Source organism: Cetorhinus maximus, chromosome 7 (assembly GCF_964194155.1).
Source record: "Cetorhinus maximus chromosome 7, sCetMax3.hap1.1, whole genome shotgun sequence".
NCBI lineage: Eukaryota > Metazoa > Chordata > Chondrichthyes > Lamniformes > Cetorhinidae > Cetorhinus > Cetorhinus maximus.
The window spans coordinates 32,861,803-32,883,673 of record NC_135885.1 but is presented as its reverse complement, the minus strand read 5'-3'; the positions used below and the strand labels follow the sequence as shown (position 1 = coordinate 32,883,673).

At 40.4% G+C, this 21,871-nt stretch overlaps 1 protein-coding gene across 2 annotated transcripts in view; it reads right to left on the bottom strand.

The window, feature by feature from the left end:
• The window catches only part of sparta (spartin a), a 44,112-nt gene extending 24,763 nt beyond the window's left edge, over positions 1–19,349 (bottom strand). The window contains exons 1-2 of one of the 2 annotated variants that reach the window (XM_078545307.1): positions 19,067–19,349; positions 826–1,652 (exon numbers count right to left, since the gene is read on the bottom strand). In XM_078545307.1, the coding sequence (XP_078401433.1) occupies positions 826–1,650 (825 nt within the window). In that variant the 5' untranslated portion in view covers positions 1,651–1,652; positions 19,067–19,349. The remainder of the gene's footprint in view (positions 1–825; positions 1,653–19,066) is intronic. The other variant, XM_078545308.1, reaches the window with a different exon arrangement.
• Between the last annotated feature and the right edge of the window lie 2,522 nt (positions 19,350–21,871).

The window sequence follows — 21,871 nt, the reverse complement described above, 5'->3', positions numbered from 1 at the left end:
GTGTTGATGAACGAGGTAGTCAAGCAATGATAGTTCCCAGAGGGCATGCATGGAGAGATTGAAAATAACCAGAGAGTGGTGGATTGAAAGGAGACAAATTGGTGATCAAAGATACCTGTAATCAAGCTCTGAAGAGAAAGGGCACATTCATTATCCCAACATAAGAGTCGTACCTCACTATAAATATCTTCCTCTATGATTTTTTCTAATCCCAGCCTTAAAAAATGTTTAATAAAGAGATGTTTTGAAGCAATTTGTCAATTTCCAAAACTCTGAAAATACACAATTCATTTAATTTCTTCATAGGTTTTCTATGTCAGAGTGTGTAACCTTATCGCAAATTCTAGATTTAACTTTCTTATTCATTTGTTTGCACATAGGCACTTTGCATAGGTCAACTTAAAAAAAGCCATGGTCTTGCTATTATTTCCTCTCAAATTATCCACCAGTGGTTATCTGAAAAGAAAGAGCATGCAGGGTTACAGGGAGAAGGCAGGAGAATGGAGAGCCAGTGCAGACACAATGGGCCAAATGGCCACCTCCTGCACTAACAATTCTGTGGTTCAGAGTTGTTATTTGATTGAGAAATTTATCCTCAGTGCAAATTCCTAACAGCTAAACAAATAGTTCAAAGTCCTAACCTTCTGTTTTATTTTTCATCATACATATCACCTAAAAATGTATAATACAATTTTTATGATACAAGACAATCTCAATTATTTGTAAAAAATAATTTTGAATCTGAGTACAAATTATGAAAAAAAAATCAATGTACTATAGACATTTAAAAAGTTAATAAGTTTTCTGCAATTAACTAAAACATACCTGCAGAAAGGAAGGTGGCCTGTTTTGTGCAGCACCAGCTTCTGTACCAGAAAACGTCACAATGCGGAGATATCCTGGATATGAGGGTGCACTCACTTGCCCATCAGGTGTTACATAGAACATCTGCACTCCTTGTTCAATTAAAATGAGCTGATAGGCATCTACACCAAGTGATTCTATTGGAGGAGGGTGGGTTCTTTGTCCAAAAATGCCATCGCCATCAACAGCAAACTCACCAGATTCAGTTCCATAGGAAATGGTCCTATGTCCTTCTACAGCCTCAGGTGTGTATACAGGGGGCAGCTCATTCGATACAGATGGAACATCCAGTGACAAGTTAGCAACTGCCATGGAGGAGCTTCCATTAGTAGTTGGGCTCACATCCATGTGAGACTGAGGCTTTGATAATGTTGAAGGTTTCTCTTCACATATCGGTACAACTGGATATAGCCTTGACTCAGTTTTTGGGTTATCAAATTCCAGAGTTTCAGAAAGTTGGTTTGGTTGATTAGATGCCGAGTCATCTTCATGCTCCAAAATAGACAACCTTGTTTGAATATTATTTAGTGTTGCACTCATTTTATTTTGCATTTGACGGGCTGTGTCCCACTGAGGGCCTGTACATTCTGGACTATTTGATGGAATTTGCAATCCTTTAATTAAATGCCTTTCCCCTTGCCTGTAATAGTGCTTTGCAGCTTCTTTTTGACCATATTCATCTGCAGAGAGTCCTTTATTAACAAAGGTAAATGCCTCCTTATATTCCACTTTAATGCGATCAAGGCTTTCAGCTGCATTCATATTTGCAAGGCTGCTGTGGTCCATACCTAATTAGAAATAAAGTAACACATGTAAAGAAAAATGTTTCGACAGATGCACATCAGTTGCACTTACCTGGGTTAGTTGTATAATTTGAAGCAAATGTAACAGTCTCGCATCTTTTGAATGGAATTACTTTCTGTATTTTATCTCATTATAGTTCACAAGTGTTCAATGCATTGTAAATGCGTCAAAGATATTCAGGTCAATGTAAAATGTACTGCATGTAATTCAACATACAAATTTCAACATTCACTCCTCCACACCACTGATGCATAATGACAGCAGTGTGTGCCATTTACAAGATGCACTGTACCAGCTCACCAAGGTTCCTTTGACAGCACCATCCAAATCTGTGATCTCTACCATCTAGAAGGACAAGGGCAGCAAGTGTATGGGAACATCACCACCAAGCCACACACCATCCTGACTTGGAACTTTATCACTGTTCATTCACTATTGTTGGGTCAAAATTCTGGAACTCCTTTCCTAACAGCAGTGGGTGTACCTACAGCACATGGACTGCAGCGGCTCAAGGCAGCAGCACACCACCACCTTCAAGGGCAAATAGGAATGGGCAATAAATGCTGGCCTAGCCAGCGGCACCCACATCCTGTGAAAAAGTAAAGATTATACGTATACAGGGTCCTGTACTGTCCAAGCCCCAGCATCCTAACAGTCACATAAAGCCAACTGAATTACTGATTTATCAGAACACAGTAACTCACCATATATCATTAGGAGTATCTATGGAAGTTGTTTGTATGGATTTCGAGAGGGCATCCAACAGGGACTTAAAAATGATTTGCATATAATTTTATGCACACTTATTGGCTTGGATAGGAAATTTGTTAGGAGATAAAAGACGGAGTAGGGATAATAATGGCAGCCCTAAAGCCCTGTACTCAGGTCACAGCTTTTCATTATAGATGACTTGGATGGAGGAAGAGAGCATAGTACAAGCTTTCCGGAGATACTAAATTAGGTAGCACAGCAAATAGGGTAGATAGGAGCCGAATGTTGCAATAGAACAGATTAGCAGAGAGATTTGGGGGTCCCAGTACAGAAACTACTAAACACTAATGGACAGATATGTAAAAAAAAAATGTAAAAGGCTAATAAGACTGTTGGCCTTTTTCTAAATAGGGCTGGAAAATAAAAGGGGTGGAAGATATATTACAGTGGAACACATTTGAGTACTCCATGCAGTTCTGGCCACCATTCCTCAAGGGATATTGGCCTTTAATAGGGTGTAATGCAGATTCACCAGAATGATGCTGGGGCTACAGATTTTTGTACTACTTTGAATATAGAAAATTAAGGGGTGGTCTAATTGAAATCTTTAAGGATATACTTGCTTTAAAGGGGTAGCAATATAGGTTTTCTGGACTGATTCCTGGATGAGGAGATTGTCCTATGAGGAGAGGTTGAGTGTACATGGCCTATATTCTCTGCAGTGCAGAATAATGAGAGGTGATCTCATTGAGAAGCAAAATTCATAAGGAGTTGCACAAGATACAGTACATGCTGGGAGCATGCTTCCCCTGGCTTCTAGAACTGGCTCCAGAATAATGGGTCAGCCATTTAGGACTGAGATGGGGAGAAAGTTCTTTTTTCAAATGGTTATGAATCTTTGGAATTCTCTACCCCAGAGAGCTGTGGATGCTTATACGTTGAATATATTCAAGAGAGTATCCAAAAAATCTATTGATCTCTAAGGGAATCAGGGGGTATAGGGATAGTGAGGGAAGATGGAGTTGGGGTAGGAGTGGAGCAACAACCTTATTGAATGATTCAGCAACCTCAAAAGGCTGTTTGGCCTACTCCTGGTCCTATTTCTTATGTTCTTATATTAAGATGGTCAAATGAGTTGATTGTTTCTATCTACCCAATGGTAGGGGAGTACAGTACAAAAGGGGGTTAAACCTTGAAAATTGAATTAGCCATTCAGGGTGATATCAGAAAGTACTTCCTCACACGAAAGAGAAGCAGAAATCTGAACTATTACTCCCCGTTCCTTCACCCCAAAATAGCCGTTGAGGCAAAGTCAATTTAAAATTTCAAAACGGAGATTGGTAGATTTTTTTTGTTAGGCAAGCATATGAAAGCAAGGTGGGTAGAGAGAGTTAAGTTACTGATTAGCTATGATCCAGTAAATAGCAGAAATGCTCAAGGAGCTGAATGGCTTACTCCTGTTCCTATATTCCTTCTCATGTTTCCTATGCACTTATTTTAAAAGGCAGCTTTTTTGTGCATAAATGGGTTACATTTATTGTTACTCAAGTAGATACTACTTGGAAGTTATAATTTGTGTGTTCACTATTTACCCTCTCTAAAGTGAACTTTTGAAGTTATTATGTGAATTAGGAGGACGGCGAGTGCAATCTCGACCTAATTTAACAATGTTCAACATCTTGCAGCCTACTTAAATCACTAAAACCACATCATTAGTGTCATATAATTCAGTGGCTGTACTGTCAGTCAGATGGTTGTGAATTCAATCCCCACAAGCACTATAATCTAGTCTGACATCTAGTGTGGTAGTGAGGGAAAATCTAGGCTGACATCTAGTGTGGTAGCAAGGGAATACTGCATTATCAGAAGTTCCATCTGTCACATGAAATGTTAAATTGAGCACCCACATGCCTGTTCAGATGGACGTAGTAAATCCCATTCGCTTTCACCAAGAGGCAGAAAGCTCTTGCAGTGTCTTGCCAAAATTTATCCCTCAAACGTCACTACCAAAACAGATTAACTAGCTATATACCTCATTGCTCACTTCTGGAACCTTGCTACGCATAAATGTTGCTTAAATTACAGTAATCATTAGCTGTAACACCTTGGGATGTCCTGAGGATATGAAACAGCACTATATAAAACTACAACTTCTCTTGTGTCTGTTTTTTGGGGGGCAAGGGTGTTACGTTTCATGCTCTCAATATGTACAACTACAATTCATCAATAGTTATACAAATAGTCGCTTGGTAGTACAGAACTTGAGGATTGCTGAAAAAGAGAGACATGCTGTCAAAGCTTTTCGTCTTGTACTAGAACAGGACAGATTCCCAAGAATATCATATCTCAAAGGGAACAACTATTTATACCACATGAGAAGGTGGCACTGTTTGGTTGGCAAGTGAACTTTGGTAGAGGCATTGCAATGGAGGATGCACCAGGGAACATAACCACCAATCACAGAATCGCTACAGTGTAAGAGGCCGCCATTCAGCCCATCGTGTCTGCCCCAGCTCTGAGCATTTTCAGTTAGTGCCAAACTCCAGCCTTTTCCCCATAACCCTGCACATTGGATGATTTAAATAATGCCTTCTTGAATGCCTCAAATGAACCTGCCTCCACTACACCTCCAGGCAGTGCATCCCAAACCCTAACTACACGCTGTGTGAAAAAGTTTTTCTCACCTAACATTTGCTTCTTTGGCGAAACACTTTAAAACAGTGCCCTCTGGTTCTTGATCTGTTTACGAGTGGGAACAGTTTCTCCCTATCTACTCTACCCAGACCCCTCATGATTTTGAAAACTTCTATCAAGTCTCTTCTTAGCCTTCTCCTCTCCAAGGAAAACAGTCCCAACTTCTCCAATCTATCCTCATAGCTGAAGTGTCTCATCACTGGCACCATTCCCGTAAACCTCTTCTGCACTATCTCCAATGTGTTCACATCCTTCTTATAATGTGGCACCCAGAACTGTACACAATACTCCCAGCTGAGGTCTAACCAGTGTTTTATACAAGCTGATCATAACCTCCCTGCTCTTGTACTCTATGCCCCTATTAATGAAACCTAGAATACTGTATGCTTTAGAAACAGCTCTCTCTACCTGTCCTGCCACCTTTAATGACTTATGTACATATACACCCAGATCTCTCGAGTCCTGCACACCCTTTAGAATTGTATCCTTTAGTTTATACTGTCTCTCCATGTTCTTTATACCAAAGTGTATCACCTCACACTTCTCTGCATTGAGCTGCATCTGCCACCTATCTGCCCACTCCACTAATATGTGTCAACGTTCTTTTGAAGTTCTACACTGTCCTCCTCACAGTTTAAGATTCTCTCAAGTTTTGTGTCATCTACAAACTTTGAAATTGTCCCCTACACACCAAGATCTAGATCATTTATATATCAGGAAAAGCAAGGGCCCCAGTAACAACCCCTGGGGATCTCCACTACAAACCTTCTTCCAGCCCAAAAAATACCCATTAACCATTACTCCATTTCCTATCCCTCAGGCAATTTTGTATCCACGTTGCTACTGTCCCTTTTATTCCATGACCTATAACTTTCCTCATAAGTCTATCGTGTGGCACTGTATCAAACGCCTTTTGGAAGTCCATAGACACCACATCAATGGCCTTGCCCTAATCAACCATCTCTGTTACCCCTTCAAAAAAACACCAGGTAGTTAATTAGACACGATTTTCCTTTAACAAATCCATGCTGACTCTTCTGAATCAAGCCACATTTTCCTATGTGACTATTAATTCTATCCTGAATAATTATTTCTATCCCGAATAATTGTTTCTAGAAGTTTTCCCACCTCTGAAGTTAAACTGACTGGTCTGTAATTGGAGGGCAGATCTTTACAAGCTTTTATTTAAATTCAAACCAGGCAGATCAACTGATTGGTCCACTTGCCAAACAAACAGTACCATCTTCTCATGCAGTACAAATTGTTGTTCCTTTTGAGATTTGGTTATCTTGCATCTGTTGAGCACAGCAAGCTTCAACAGAACGTCGCTTTTTTCAAACATCAATAGTTATTACATCTTAGTTATAACTTTATTATATGCACTTATCTCCTATCAACTACCAGTTAAACCCTAATATTTTTATCTAGTTTAACCAATTCTAGCAATATCAATAAAAGACAAAAAATGTTAGAAATGCACAGCAGTCAGCATCTGAAAGAGAAAGATAGATTTTGGATGGAGGCCTGTTGAGCATTTGAGAGAAATATGAACACAACATAAATGAAGGTCAAGATAGAGACCAGTACTAGCTGTGCCAAATTTGCTAGCAGCTGGGGTGACTTGCTTGTAGAAAAGTACTGATCTTAGTTCAATAAAAAAACAAGTTTTGTCTTTCAAATGCTGACTGATTTCTAGTAATTTCACAAGGGCAGGTCTTGTTGCGCAGTGGTAGCATCCCTACCTCTGATTAACTTCCAAATCATGCTCCTCTGCATTCTTTAAATATTTTATAAACATCTAATTATTCAGCTGAGCAGTACTGCTCACTGGCATTTTTGAAGCATAAAAAGGTGAAGATAACAGGAATTCCAATGTGAAACTGATTAGAACAACCAGAAACCATATGAATAAATTAAACAAATTTAATATATAATATGCAAAATCACTACAACATCTTGCTTTTTGCAGTTTATTGAATGATTTTAGCAACTTCCACAACTTTTCACAGAAGTGTAATAACCAAAAACAGACACCAAGCCAAAGATGGCAATATTAGGAGGGGGTGACTAAAAACTTGATCAGAGGCAAGGTATGAGGGAGGTGATGAGGTAAAGGTTTAGGGAGGTAATTTCAGAGTTTAAGACCTAGAGGACTGAAAGCCCAGTAACAATGGTGGGACACAGTGGAAGGATCTCATATTGTTAATAGCCTTCTCAACTTGTCATGCCAACTCCAAAGACTTACCCGAGATCTCCTTTCCCTCAGCATTTTAAAAATTGCACCATTTAGTTTACATTGCCTCCTATTCTTCCTACCATAATGAATTAATTCACACTTCTCCACTAAATTTCATTCACAACGTGGTATTGATTGTCCCAGTCCATGCCCTCCTAAAATCTATTTGCTATCCCTCCTCACTGTATTACATTTCCAAGTTTTGTGCCATCTGGAAACTTTGAAATTACGCCCTGTATACCAAAGTCTAAGTCATTAATATACCTAAAGAACAGTGATCCTAACAATGATCTCCAGAGGACAAAATTGCACACTTCCTTGTAATCACAAAACAGCCACTCTGATTTCTGTCCCTTATCCAATTTTATACCCATGCAGCCACTGCACCTTTAATCCCACGGACTTCAATTTTGCTGACAAATGTATGATGCGGTAGTTTGTCAAATACCATTTTCAATATTCATTCATGGGAATGACCCCTGCTGCCAAGGCCAGCATTTATTGTCCATCCTCAAATGCCCTTATGAAGGTGGTGATGAGCTGACTTCTTGCACCACTGCAGTCAATATGGTGTACCTATGGACCCACAGTGCTGTTAGGGAGCAAGTTCCAGGATTTTGACCAGTGATGGGTTCCAAGTCAGTTCCAAGTCAGGATGGTGTCAGGCTTAGAGGGAACTTGCAGGTGGTGGTGGTAGTGTTCCCATGCGTCTTCTGCTCGTCCTTCTAGGTGGTAGAGGTCACAAGTTTGGAAGGTATTGTTGAAAGAGCCCGAGAGTTGCTGCAGTGCATCTTGTCAATGGCACACACTGCTGCTGCTTTGCGCCATTGGTGGAGGGAGCAAATGTTTAACGTGGTGGATAGGATATCGATCAAGTGGGCTGCTTTGTCCTGGATGTTGCCCAGCTTCTTGAGTGTTGCTGGAAGAGTAGAGAGATGAGGGTTGCAGCAACAGATAATTGGAGGTAAGGGCTGAGTTGAGGTCTTGGAATAGGCAAGATTAGTAATGGAATGGATGAGTGGTCAGGAGCTTAAGGTCTAATGTACCACCAAGGCTGCGAACAATCTAGTTCAGCCTCAGGCAACTGCCAGGGAGAGGAATGGAGTCAACTGCCAGAGAATTAAATTTGTGGCAGGAACCGAAGACAACAGCTCAGCCTTTTCAATATTTAGCTGGGGAAAACTTCAGCTCATCCAAGACAAGATGTCAGGCAAGCAGCCTGACAATGTAGAGACAATGTGGAGAGGTCAAAAGAGGTAGTGGTGATGTAAGTGTCACCAGCATATGTGTGGGACCTGATGTTATGTTTTCAGATGATGTTGCCAAGGGACAGTATGTAGAGGAGTGAGGGTTAAGGACAGATCCTTGGGAGACTCCAGAGGTTATGACGCAGGAAGAGAAGACATTGTCAGTGATTCTCTGGCCAGGAATGGAGAGATACAAATGGAACCAGATGAGTACATCTCCATCCAGCTGAACACAAGAAATAAGAGTAGACCATATGGCCTGTCAAGCCTGCTCCGCCTTAAATACAATCATGGCTGATCTTGGGCTTCAGCTCCATTTTCCCACCCCCGTGAGCCTTAATTCCCTAAGGCACCAAAAATCTGTCTACCCCAGCCTTAAACAATGGAGCATCCACAACCACTCTGGGGTAGAGAATTCCAAAGATTCACAGCCGCTTGAGGGAAGTAATTTCTCCTCATCTCAGTCCTAAATGATGACCCCTTATCCTGAGACTGCTCCTGTGCTTTAGACTCCACAAATGGTGGAAACAATCTCAGTGTCTACCCTATCAAGCCACCGCATAATTGTGTAGGTTTCAATGAGGTCGCCTTTCATTCTTCTAAACCCCATATAATACAAGCCCAATTTATTAGCCCTTTATCCCAGGGACCAATCTATTGAACATCCCCTGTACTGCCTCCAATGCAAGTATATATTTTCTTAAATGTGGAGACCAAAACTGCACACAGTATTCTAGATGTGGTCTTACCAAAGCCCTGTACAACCGTAGCAAGACTTCTTTATTCTTGTACTCCAATCCCCTTGCAATAAAGATCAACATGCCAATTGCCTTCCTAATAGCATGCAGGTGCAGCAAGCAAGCTTTCTGCATTCCTTGTACAAGCACACCCAAGTCTCTTTGAACATCGCTTACAAGTTTCTCACCTTTTAAAAAATATTCTGCTTTTCTATTCTTACAACCAAAGTGAATAACTTCACATTTCCCTACATTATACTGTCTACCATCTTGTTGCCCACTCACTTAACTTGTCTATATCTCTTTGCAGCCTGTGTCCTCCCCACAGCTTACCTTCCCACCTAGCTTGGGATCATCTGCAAACTTTGATACATTACTCTGTCTCTTCATCTAAGTCATTAATATAGATTGTAAATAGCTGAGACCCAGCAATGATCCTTACGACACTGCACTATTCACTGCCTGCCAACTTGAAAAAGCCCCATTTATGCCCACTCCCTTTGTTAACCAATCCTCTACCCATGCTAAAATACTACCACCAACTCCATGAGCCCTTATCTCACCTATTAACGTTTTGTGGCACCTTATCAAATACTTATTGAAAATCCAGGTAAATTACATCTACTGGTTCCCCTTCATCTACCCTACTAGTTATATCCTCAAAAAACCTAAAATTTGGCAAACCAGATTTCCCCTTGGTAAAACCACGTTGAATTGTTTTAATTATACTATGCTTTTCTAAGTGCATTAAGACTGCCTTAATAATGGATTTTAGCTTTTCCCAACAATTAACGTTAGGCTAACTGGCCTGTAGTGCACAGTTTTCGCTCTCCCTCCTTTTTTTGTGAAGTGGTATAACATTTACCAGCTTCCAATCTAATGGGACTGTTCCCAAACCTAAGGAATTTTAGAAAATCATAGTTAGCACATCCACTAGCTCTGCAGCTATCACTTTTAGAACCCTAGGGTATGGGCTGTCAGGTCTCAGAGACTTGTTGGATTTTAGCTCCTCAAATTTCACCAATTCACCAATAGGCTAATTCTGGTATGAAACTTGTGTCTTCTACTGTGAAGATAGACAAAATTATTTGTTTAATGCCACTGCTATTTCTTCATTCCCTATGATAATTTCTCCTGTCTTTGCTTTTAAGGGGCCAACATTTGTTTTAGCTATTTTCCTTTTTATATAGTTATAAAAGCTCTTACAATCTGTTTTTATATTCCTGATTAGTTTACTCTCATTCTATTTTTTCCCCTTTCATCAACCTTTTAGTAGCCCTCTAAAACAATGGAGGGGAGGCGTGAGGCATTAGAAGAGAATGACAAAACAAAAACAAAAATACCTGGAAAAACTACGCAGGTCTGACAGCATCTGCAGAGAGGAACACAGTTAACGTTTCGAGTCCGTGTGACTCTTCAACAGAACTAAGGAAAAATAGAAAAGAGGTGAAATATAAGCTGGTTTAATGGGGGTGGGACAGGTAGAGCTGGATAGAGGGCCAGTGATAGGTGGAGATAACCAAAATATGTCATAGACAAAAGAACAAAGAGGTGTTGATGGTGGTGATATTATCTAAGGAATGTGCTAATAGGTGACATTAAGGGTAGAAAGCAGGACGAGCAAGGTACAGAAAGCCCTAGTGGGGGTGGGGTGGGGGGGAAGGGATCGAAATAGGCTAAAAGGTAGAGATAAAACAATGGATGGAAATACATTTTAAAATAATAGAAATAGGTAGGAAAAGAAAAATCTATATAAATTGGAAGGGGGATCGGAAAGGGGGTGGGGATGGAGGAGAGAGAGTTCATGATCTAAAATTGTTGAACTCAATATTCAGTCCGGAAGGCTGAAGAGGATAGTTTGTTCAACTGTGTCAAAGATAACAGACAGATTGAGAAGGATGAGGAGGCACAGTTTACCATTGTAAAAGTCAGGTGGCATGTCATTTGTGACTTTGATAAGAGCCATTTTGGTACGGTAGCGGGGGAAGTAACCTGCTTGGAAGGCCAAAAATGAAATTTTGGGAAAGATGGGTAGGGATTTGGGAGACAACAAACTCCAAGATTTCACTGAAAGGGGTTGACAGAAGTTTAATATTACTTATTTGACACCCACACAGAAATAGATATCTGCAGTATAGCAAAAACATTTGGACTATGACTGTTTCATCTGTTGAAATAACCAAGCTGGAGTAAAGCTGTTTATAAATACAAGGATTAGATAACTTTCAGTATTGTATCACTGAGGTACAAATAGCACTTTCACAAGTTCAATTCATCAAAATAGCCAATATTGTGCTGGTATTTAACCTGAGGTCTGATCAGGTCATGAAGCATAACAGAACAGAACAAAAACAAATGGACATAAAAAGGGAGCATGAATTCTATCCTTTAAAAAGACAAAAAAACATTTTTTACAAGAATCTCTGATGGTGGTATTTCCTCTTTAATGCAGCACCCATTATTTAACAAATGTTTGGGGGTGGGGGGGTGGTTCACTGATATGATAACCAGGCTGCAAAAAGAGAGGAATGACTGCAAAAAAAAAAAAGCACAATAGCTGATTGTAATGTCTTGTGAACAACACATCATGTGATTAGGATTACTGTGAAAAGCCACTATCCACAATGACTACATTTGTTCTCCATGTAACACTGTCCCCAAAACTACAAAGCAGCTTTGCTTAATGCTGAGCAGAGCCATCTTAAAGGAACGTACTCCTGAGAGACTTCAATTTCAGTTCAGTCCTTAAAAAAAGCAAGATGTCTGGGTTTCCAACCTAGCATGTCAACTTCTTAGCAGTTGAAGCAGGTATGGAAATATACTTAGTGGCTTAATCTTAGCTCCCCAGTGAATTGTACTGATCATTAGTTTTGAATTTCTGCCTTAGAAATATGGGATAAAGGTTCCAATCAGAAGTCCAATATTATTCAATTAGTTTTTTTAATGTTTGAATTACCTATAGGCATTATTTTCCATAAGGACAGAAGAAAGAAATAGGAGCAAGAGTAGGCCATATGGCCCCTCGAGTCTTCTCCGCTATTTAGAGGACAAGGGCAGCAGATAGATGGGAACACCTCCACCTGGAAGTTCCCCTCCAAGCCAATCGCCATCCTGACCTGGAAATATATCACCATTCCTTCACTGTCGCTGGCTCAAAATCCTGGAACTCCCTTCCAAACAGCACCGTGGGTGTACCTACACCACATGGACTGCAGCGGTTCAAGGCAGCAGCTCACCACCACCTTCTCAAGGTCAATTAGGGATGGGTGATAAATGCTGGCCCAGCCAGCAGAGGCAACTTGGAATTTTAGAAAATTAATACGATCATGGCTCATCTTTGGCCTGAAATCCACTTTCCCACCCACTCCCTGTATCCCTTGATTCTTAGAGACACCAAAAATCTGTCTATATCAGCCTAAAATATATTCAACGATGGAGCATCCACACCTCTGGGATACAGAATGTTCTTTGAGTAAGAATTTTCTCCTCATTTCAGTCCGAAATAATTGGTCCTTACACCGAGACTGAGTGCATGTGTCTAGATTCCTCAGCCAAAGGAAACAACGTCTCAGTGCCTACTCTGACAAGCCCCTTCAAAATCTTATCTGTTTCAACTGGATCACACCTCATTCTTCTAAACTCAAGACTCTAGGCATAAATTTACTCAGCCTCAACATTGCACAACCCTCTCATCCCAGGAACCAACCTAGTGAACCTTTGCTGCACCATTTCCAATGCAAGTATATCCTTCCTTAAAGCCCTGTACAAGTCTAGCAAGACTTCTTTATTCTTGTACTCCAATCCCTTTGCAATAAAGGCCAACATGCTTTCCTGATTGCTTGCTGTACCTCCATGCTAACTTTCTGTTCCTTGCTAGAGTATATCAAAGTCTCTGTGAACATCAGCATTTGTAAGTTTCAGACCTTTTAAAAAAATTCTGCTCTTCTATTCTTATTACCAAATGAATATTCTCATACATGCCCATGTTATACTCCATCTGGCACCTTGTTGCCTACTCAATTAACCTGTCTGTATCTCTTTGCAGCCTCTGGTGTCCTACTCACAGTTTACAAAGTTAGTTCGAAATGTGTCGTCAGCAGATGTAGATACATTACTTTCGGTCTCTGTCTCAGTCATTAATATAAATTGCTGAGGCTCCAGCACTCATTTTGCTGCATTCCATGAGTCACAAGCTGTCAACCTAAAAATGCTCCTTTTATCTCTAATTTCTGCTTCTTGCTCATTAACTAGTTCTCTATCTATTGCTAATGTATTATTCCCAACTCCTGAGCTCTTATCTTGCCTATTAAACTTCTGTGTAGCACCTTATCCAATGCCTTTTGGAAATCCAAGTGTACTATATCTACTGGTTCTCCTGTATCTACCCTACTAGTTACATCCTCAAAAAAATAAATTTGTCAAAGCATTTTCCCTTTTGTAAAACCATATTGATTTTGTCTGATCATATTATGATTTTCTAAGTGCATTAAAACTGCCTTAAGAGATTCCAGCAATTTCCCAATGACTGATGTCAAGCTAACTGGCCTGTAGTTTCCAGTTTTCTCTCCCTCTTTTCTTGAATAGTGGAGTTACATTTGCTAGCTTCCAGTTCACTAGGGCTGTTCTAGAACGTAGGAAATTTTGGAATATCATAACCAGCACATCCACTGTTCCTGTAGCTACCTCTTTTAGAATCCTACGGTGTAGGCCAAAATGTCCTGAGGTTTTGTTGGCTTTTAGTCCCTCGAGTTTCTCCATTACTTTTTCTCTGCTGATATTATTTACCTTAAGTTCCTCACTATTATTAGCCGCTGGGTTATCCTCTATTTCTGGTATGTAACTGTGTTCTACTGTTAAGACAGACAAAATATTTGTCCAATGTCTCTGCTATTTCCTCATGATAATTTCTCCTGTCTCTGCCTCCAAGGAACCAACAATTATTTTAGCTACTTTCCTTTATACATACACACTTGTAAAAGCTCTTACAATCTATTCTTATATTCCTGGCCTGTTTATTCTCATATTCTATTTTTTTCCTGTTTAATAAAACTTTTGGTGGCCCTTAGCTGGTTTCTAAAGCATCCCAATCCTCAGGTTTACCACTATCCTTTGTAACGTCATAAACCTCTTCTTTAAATCTAATATTTTCCTCAACTTCCTTAGTAAGCCACGGATGGATCTTTCTCAGTTTTTGTTTTTCCAATGGAATGCATTTTTATTGAACATTGCTTTTTTTAAAAAAAAATGTTTCCTACTGTTTATTTATCACCAAACCTTTATAGTATATTTACGCAATCAACCTTAGCCAGCTTTCCTCTCATAACTATGCAACTGGCTTTGTTTAGGTTTAAGATTCTTGCTTGTGATTGGGATTTGTCACTTTCAAACAGTGTGGAATTCAGCTGTACTACGATCACTTTTTCCCAGTGGATCTGTTACAATGAGTTAATGATTAACCCTACCAAATTGCAAATTATTAGATCTAAAATAGCTTTATCCCTTGTCGGTTCCACAATGTATTGTTCCAGGAAACTGTCATGAAAACATCCTACAAACTTTGCTAATTTGACTGGTCCAGGCTATATGAAGGTTAAAGACACCCCTTAATTATTTTACTGCCTTTGGTACAAATGCCAATTATTCCTTGTTTAATGCTCAGTGCCAACAGTATAAATACTTTTAGGGGACCTATAAATGACTCCCAATGTTTTATGGCCCTTGTTATTCCTAATCTCCACCCATACTGGTCCTACTTTCTGATCTTCCGAGTCAAGACTCTCTCACTACTGTCCATATGTCATCCTTTATTATACGAGCTACTTCTCCTTTTCCATTTTCCCTCTCTTCGACATAGTGTGCCCTAGAATATTTATTTCCCAAACTTGGTCATCCTGTAACCATGGAAACGTAATAGCGATTAGAACTAAACCATTTGTCTCTCATGTCAGTAATTCAGAAAGATGAATTACAATGTTTTGTGAACTAAGATAAACGGTCTTCAATTTTATTTTTAACTATCATTTCCATGGGCCTTATTTGCTGATGCACTATTACCATTAAACTCTATTCCTTTCTATCCCACTCCGCTTGTCTTTACCTAAACCGGTACACCTGTTCAGTTGCTTCAATTTCTCCTTGGATTTCTAAAGTTCACTTCAACTGAACCCTTCTGCACCCCCGCCCCCCCTCCCCCCCCACCCCCCATCTACCACCCATTTCAGAACAGCCCCATCTTTCCTGAAAATTGGTGCCAGTATCCCATGAATCAAAACCCCTTCTTCCCATACCACTCTGAGCCACAAGTTTAATTCTCTAATCTGCTTGACCCTATGCCAATTGGCACATAGTCTGTGGATAGTTATCTGAACCATCACCTTTGAGGGTGTTTTATAATTTGAGCCCTAACTATCTCAACAATATCCTCAATAAGCCAATTATTTGGCTAGTCCTTCAAAAAAACTTATAAAAAAGTGAAATCCAGTGTGCAGATTTGAACACTTTTCATATTAACCACCACTTGAATTAAGCACAATTTAGATAGCAAATTAAAGCTTCATTTGCTCTCAAACAACCTCAGACAAGTACCCTATGGACCAATTTAAATTTTCAATTTCGACCACAACAATTCTTATAAACTTCCCATTCCTATACAGGGTTATTGGGAACTTCATGCCAATTTACTGAACTTAAAATGACAAATGGTCTTGTTCCACAGCTCAATCCATTAAAAAGGCACAGATTTAAAGTCAGGATTGTAATGGTTTTGGATTTCTGTATCTGGCAACTTTAAACATGTTATTTCTGTTGCTGGATACTAATAAAAACATTTTGTGCAATCACAGCAATGGGTGATTGATAAAGTTTCGTAGATTTAAAACATGGGTCCCAGGACCACGTCAATGTTGGTGGCTCCTGCATACCAAGAACCACTGGCCTGGGGTATTTTCAGTAAAGGCCACATAAATATCTACCCATAAAGAATTCAAAAGGGGAAGAGAGGTGTCTTCAGATGTGTCACCTTATGTGTAATCTACGCTAGTACAAATTCACTTCTATTTTATAATTTAGAAATCAGACATGTTCCTGGTGAATCATATTCAAGAGAATCATGAAATAAAAGTACATAAAAACAACTTCAATCATTACTGCAAAGAAAAGCACAATGTTTAAAAATGCTTTGTAGCTTTGTCATTAAAAGACCATGGGAAGACCACGGCTAGTGAGATAGTTGATGGACTGGTTTTAATTTTCCAAAATTCCCTAGATTCAGGAAAAATTCCATCAGTTTGGAAAATAGCAAATTTAACTCCTTTATTCAAAAAGGGAGACAGAAAGCAAGAAACTATAAGCCAGTTAGCCTAACATCTGTCATAGGGAAAACATTAGAAGCTATCACTAAAGATGTTATAGCAGGGCACTTAGAAAAATTCCAAGGCAATCAGGCAGAGTCAACATGGTTTTGTAAAAGAGAAATCATGCTTAATCAATTTATTGGAGTTCTTTGAAGGAGTCATGTGCTGTGGGTAAAGGGGGACTGGTGGATGTACTGTTCTTAGATTTCCAGAAAGCATTTGATATAGTGCCACATCAAAGGTTATTGCAGGAAATAAAAGCTCAGTGTAGGGGGTAACATATTGGCATGGACAGAAGACTGGCTAGCTAACAGGAACCAGAGAGTTGGCATAAATGGGTTTTCTTCTGGTAGGCAAGATGCTATGAATGGTGTGCCACGGGGATCAGTGCTGGGGCCTCAACATTTTACAATTTATATAAGTGATTTGGATGAAGGGATCGAAGGAATGGTTGCTAAATTTGCTGACAACAAAGATAGGTAGGAAAGTAAATTGTGAAGAGGACGGAAGGAGGTTACAAAGTGACATAGATAGGTTAAGTGAGTGGGCAAAGATCTGGCTAATGAAGTATAACGTGGATAAATGTGAAATTGTTCATTTTAACAAGAAGAATAAAAAAAACAGCCTTTTGTCTAAATGCCAAGAGATCAAGGAGCTCTGAGATTCAGAGGGAATTGGGTGTCCTAGTGCATGAATCACAAAAGGTTAACATGCGGGTACAGCAGGTAATTAGGAAAGCTAATAGAACGTTATTATTTATTGTGAGGGGAATTCATTACAAAAGTAGGGAGGTTATGTTTCAGTTGTACAGGGCATTAGTGAGACCACATCTGGAGTATTGTGTACAGTGCTAATCTCCTTATTTAAAGAAAGATGTAAATGCGTTGGCAGTTTAGAGAAGGTTTACTAGACTAATACCAGGAATGGGCAGGCTGCCTTATGAGGAAAGGCTGGACAGGTTAGGTTGAATCCACTGGAATTTAGAAGAGTAAGAGGTGACTTAATTGAAACCTTTAACATCCTGAGGGGTCTTGACAGGGTGGATATGGAGAGGGTGTTTCCTCTTGTGGGAGAATCTAGAACTAGGGGTCACTGTTTAAAAATAAGGGGTCGCTCATTTAAGACAGATGGAGAAATTTTCTGAGGGTTGAGTGTCTTTGGAACTTTCTTCCTCAAAAGGCAGTGGAAACAGAGTCTTTGAATATTTTTAAGGCAGAGCTAGATAGATCCTTGATTAACAAGGGGGTGAAAGGTTATAATGGGTCAGCAGGAATGTGGGGTTGAGGTTACATTCAAATCAACCATGATCTTATTAAATGGCAGAGCAGGCTCGAGGGGCCAAGTGGCCTATCCCTAATTTGTATGTTCATATGTCTGTTCGCATGAATATTCTCATTACAAAGTAATATAAAAGTACCAACTGTAAAATTTAAATTACAAACACATGAAAAGGGCAAATAGAGAAGTCCTTCAGATCAATTAATACACATCATAACCTTGGTATCCAAAATTAACCCTGATCGCCACTTTTGCCCGCACACGTTCATCATAAAGTCCACCTACTCCACCTCAGAAACATCTCCCTTCATTATGATCCATTTCCCAGTGAAATCCATACATTTGTCAGTGATTTGACTATTCCCCATCTCTCCTGGATGATTGTGCTTTAGGACATGCAGAAGACATACAACAATGAAAGGCAAGTTTGTTTTCTCTCTCTCTCTATCCCTAGCTTCCCTCCAGCATGACACCCCTGCTTCCATCCCCTCTTCAAAAATACTGTCCCTCTGACTCCAGCCTTTTGTGCCCCCCCACCACCATTGGTGAATGTGCCTTTAGTTGCCTCTACCCCATTGTCTGGTACGTCCTCCCCAAATCCTCCACCACCTTAAACCCCTCCTGAAAAGCCACCTCTAACCAAGTTTTTGGTCACCCTCTGTACTATCTCCTTCAACCATTTTTGATCTTGTGATGCACCTTTCCACAGTAAAGGCAAGTAGCTGTTGTAGACACTACAAACTATTCACTATGTTCATCAATTACTAGTAATGCTAAATTCTTGAAGGACTCAAGAGGGGCTTAATTTTAAAATCGGAGCTCGGCCACTCGGGAGTGCAAGCAGGGAATGTTTTTTACCCTCTCAGAAAGTAGTGGAAATCTGAAACTCTTCCGGCCCACCCAAACCAAGGTGGGGTGGGAAGGTGGATCAATAGAAATTTTCCAAAACTTCTTTTATTAGTTACGAGTATCAAGAGATGTGGGCAAATGGGATAAGACCGACAAGCTGGGAGAGGGGGGTGGGGTGGTGTTGTTGGGTGCTGAACATCCTACGCCTGTTCTTATTAACCAACGCAGGATATATTTCTACCCACCTAGAACTGTCCCAAAAAGCTACCGCAATAAACTCCACACCCCACTTACCGCACAAGTCAGGAATCCCTCGGACAGGTCGCCGGGTCCAAATATTTTGAGATTTTTTTTTTAAAAAAAAGGATTTGTTGCCCACCCGCAGCTGAACCTGAACTTTGATCCGAGAGAGGGGAAAAAAAATACCAATAGCTTAATGATTGACGCCAGTCCAGGTTAGGAGTATGGAGGAGGAGAGTCCCTTTCTAATAGGGTCACACCAGCCCCCTCGTAGGGGGGTCAAACCCTGGGCGACATCAAAGACTACTGCGCATCACTGGCTGACACCGTGACCTATGACTGTGAGCCTCGCTCACATGGTGGTGGTGGGAGGGCAACGGTTACATCCGGGAACCGGGCCTCGCAGCCGCATCACGTGCCTCCCCGGTGTGACGAAGACTGGCGGTGATTTTCAGTAAGATGATGGAAAGCGGGGTAGAATATATTAGAGCTGCTGGGTTTTTTTCTGTTGTGCGTTGAATGCGATGCCATACTTAAATCAGAAGGACTGTGTGAGGTTCCAGTGACACCTGCTGGGTGATAAGCCTGTTCACAAGTTTATAAAAGCAGCTGCGAATTCAGCATCACAAGCAGCAAAGTGGCTTCAAGAAAGTCGCGTGCAAGGGAAGCGGGAGGGCGCACCCACCTACCAAAAGGAAAACGATGCTTGTTGGCTGAAGGTTGGAGAAGAAAACCCCTGACCCAAATGTGGCAGCAAATGTACCAACCAGTTAATGCGCAAACTTACTGTCTCTCTGTTTCCACCTGGTGTCCAAGTTAATATTTATCCCTCGAGGTGTCAGCTGTGGCTCAGTTCATAGCACCCTCGCCTTTGAACCAGAGGGTTGTGGGTTCATGTCCCACTCCCGGAAACCAAGAACTGTGACTGTACTCGAAAGAGTTGCAATCTGTGACTGTTGATAACTCGAAAGAGTTTGAAGAGCCCCCCCTCAATCAACATCACAAAAAGAGATTATCTGGCCATTATCACATTGCTAGTTGTCGGAACCTATTGTACACAAATTGGTTGTCATGTTTCCTACATTACACCAGCAACTACTCTTCCCAAATAAAAATAAAAATACCTGGAAAAACTCAGCAGGTCTGACAGCATCTGCGGAGAGGAACACAGTTAACGTTTCGAGTCCGTGTGACTCCTCAACAGAACTAAGGAAAAATAGAAGAGAGGTGAAATAAAAGCTGGTTTAAGGGCGGGGGTGGGACAGGTAGAGCTGGATAGAGGGCCAGTGATAGGTGGAGATTGCCAAAAGATGTCATAGACAAAAGAACAAAGAGGTGTTGAAGGTGGTGATATTATCTAAGGAATGTGCTAATAGGTGACATTAAGGATAGAAAGCAGGACGAGCAAGGTACAGATAGCCCTAGTGGGGGTGGGGTGGGGGGAAGGGATCAAAATAGGCTAAAAGGTAGAGATAAAACAATGGATGAAAATACATTTAAAAATAATGGAAATAGGTGAGAAAAGAAAAATCTATATAAATTATTGGAAAAAAGGAGGATCGGAAAGCGGGTGGGGATGGAGGAGAGGGTTCATGATCTAAAATTGTTGAACTCAATATTCAGTCCGGAAGTCCAACAATTTTAGATCATGAACCCTCTCCTCCATCCCCACCCGCTTTCCGATCCTCCTTTTTTCCAATAATTTATATAGATTTTTCTTTTCCCACCTATTTCCATTATTTTTAAATGTATTTCCATCCATTGTTTTATCTCTACCTTTTAGCCTATTTCAATACCTTCCCCCCACCCCACCCCCAGTATGGCTATCTGTACCTTTATTTTCACATTCCTTAGATAATATCACCACCTTCAACACCTCTTTCCTTTTGTCTATAACATCTTTTGGCTATCTCCACCTATCACTGGCCCTCTATCCAGCTCTACCTGTCCCACCCCCCTTAAACCAGCTTATATTTCACCTCTTTTCTATTTTTCCTTAGTTCTGTTGAAGAGTCATACGGACTCGAAACATTAACTGTGTTCCTCTCCGCAGATGCTGTCAGACCTGTTGAGTTTTTCCAGGTATTTTTATTTTTGTTTTGGATTTCCAGCATCTGCAGTTTTTTGCTTTACTCTTCCCAAGTACTTCAGTAAAGTGTTTTGGAACTCCTGTGGTTGTGAAGGAGCTATATAAATGTACGCCTTTTTTCTTTAAAGTGTTCTTTTGTAGTCACTCATAATGTTGGAAATGATTTATGATTCCACTAACAGCAATGGGATAAATAACCAGATAATCTGTTTTAATAATCTCGGATGAGGGATAAATATTGCCTGAGACAAGAAAACAACTCCCCTGCACTTCTTTGAATAGTGTGATGGGATCTTTTACGTACACCAGGAAACCATCCCAGACAACATTTAACATCTGTTTTGAAGGATAACATCTCTATTTTTAATATTCATTCATGGGATGTGGGCTTTGCTGGAGGGGCCAGCATTTTTATTGCCCATCCCTAGTTGCCCTTGAGAAGGTGGTGGTGAGCTGCCTTGAACCACTGCAGTCCATGTGGTGTGGGTACACCCACAGTGCTGTTAGGGAGGAAGTTCCAGGATTTTGAAAAACTCCATCAGTGAAACACTCCATCAGTACTGTAATTCAGCTCTGAAGAAGTCATACAGACTCAAAATATCAACTCTGTTTCTCTTTCCACGGATCCCGTCAGACCTGCTGAATTTTTCCAGCATTTTCTTTTTCTGTTCCAGAGTTCCAGCATCTGCAGTATTTTGCTTCTAATTTATTATAGTACTGTAATTGTGTCTGCTTAGATTATCCACTCAAGATTCTGTTTAGATAGTGTT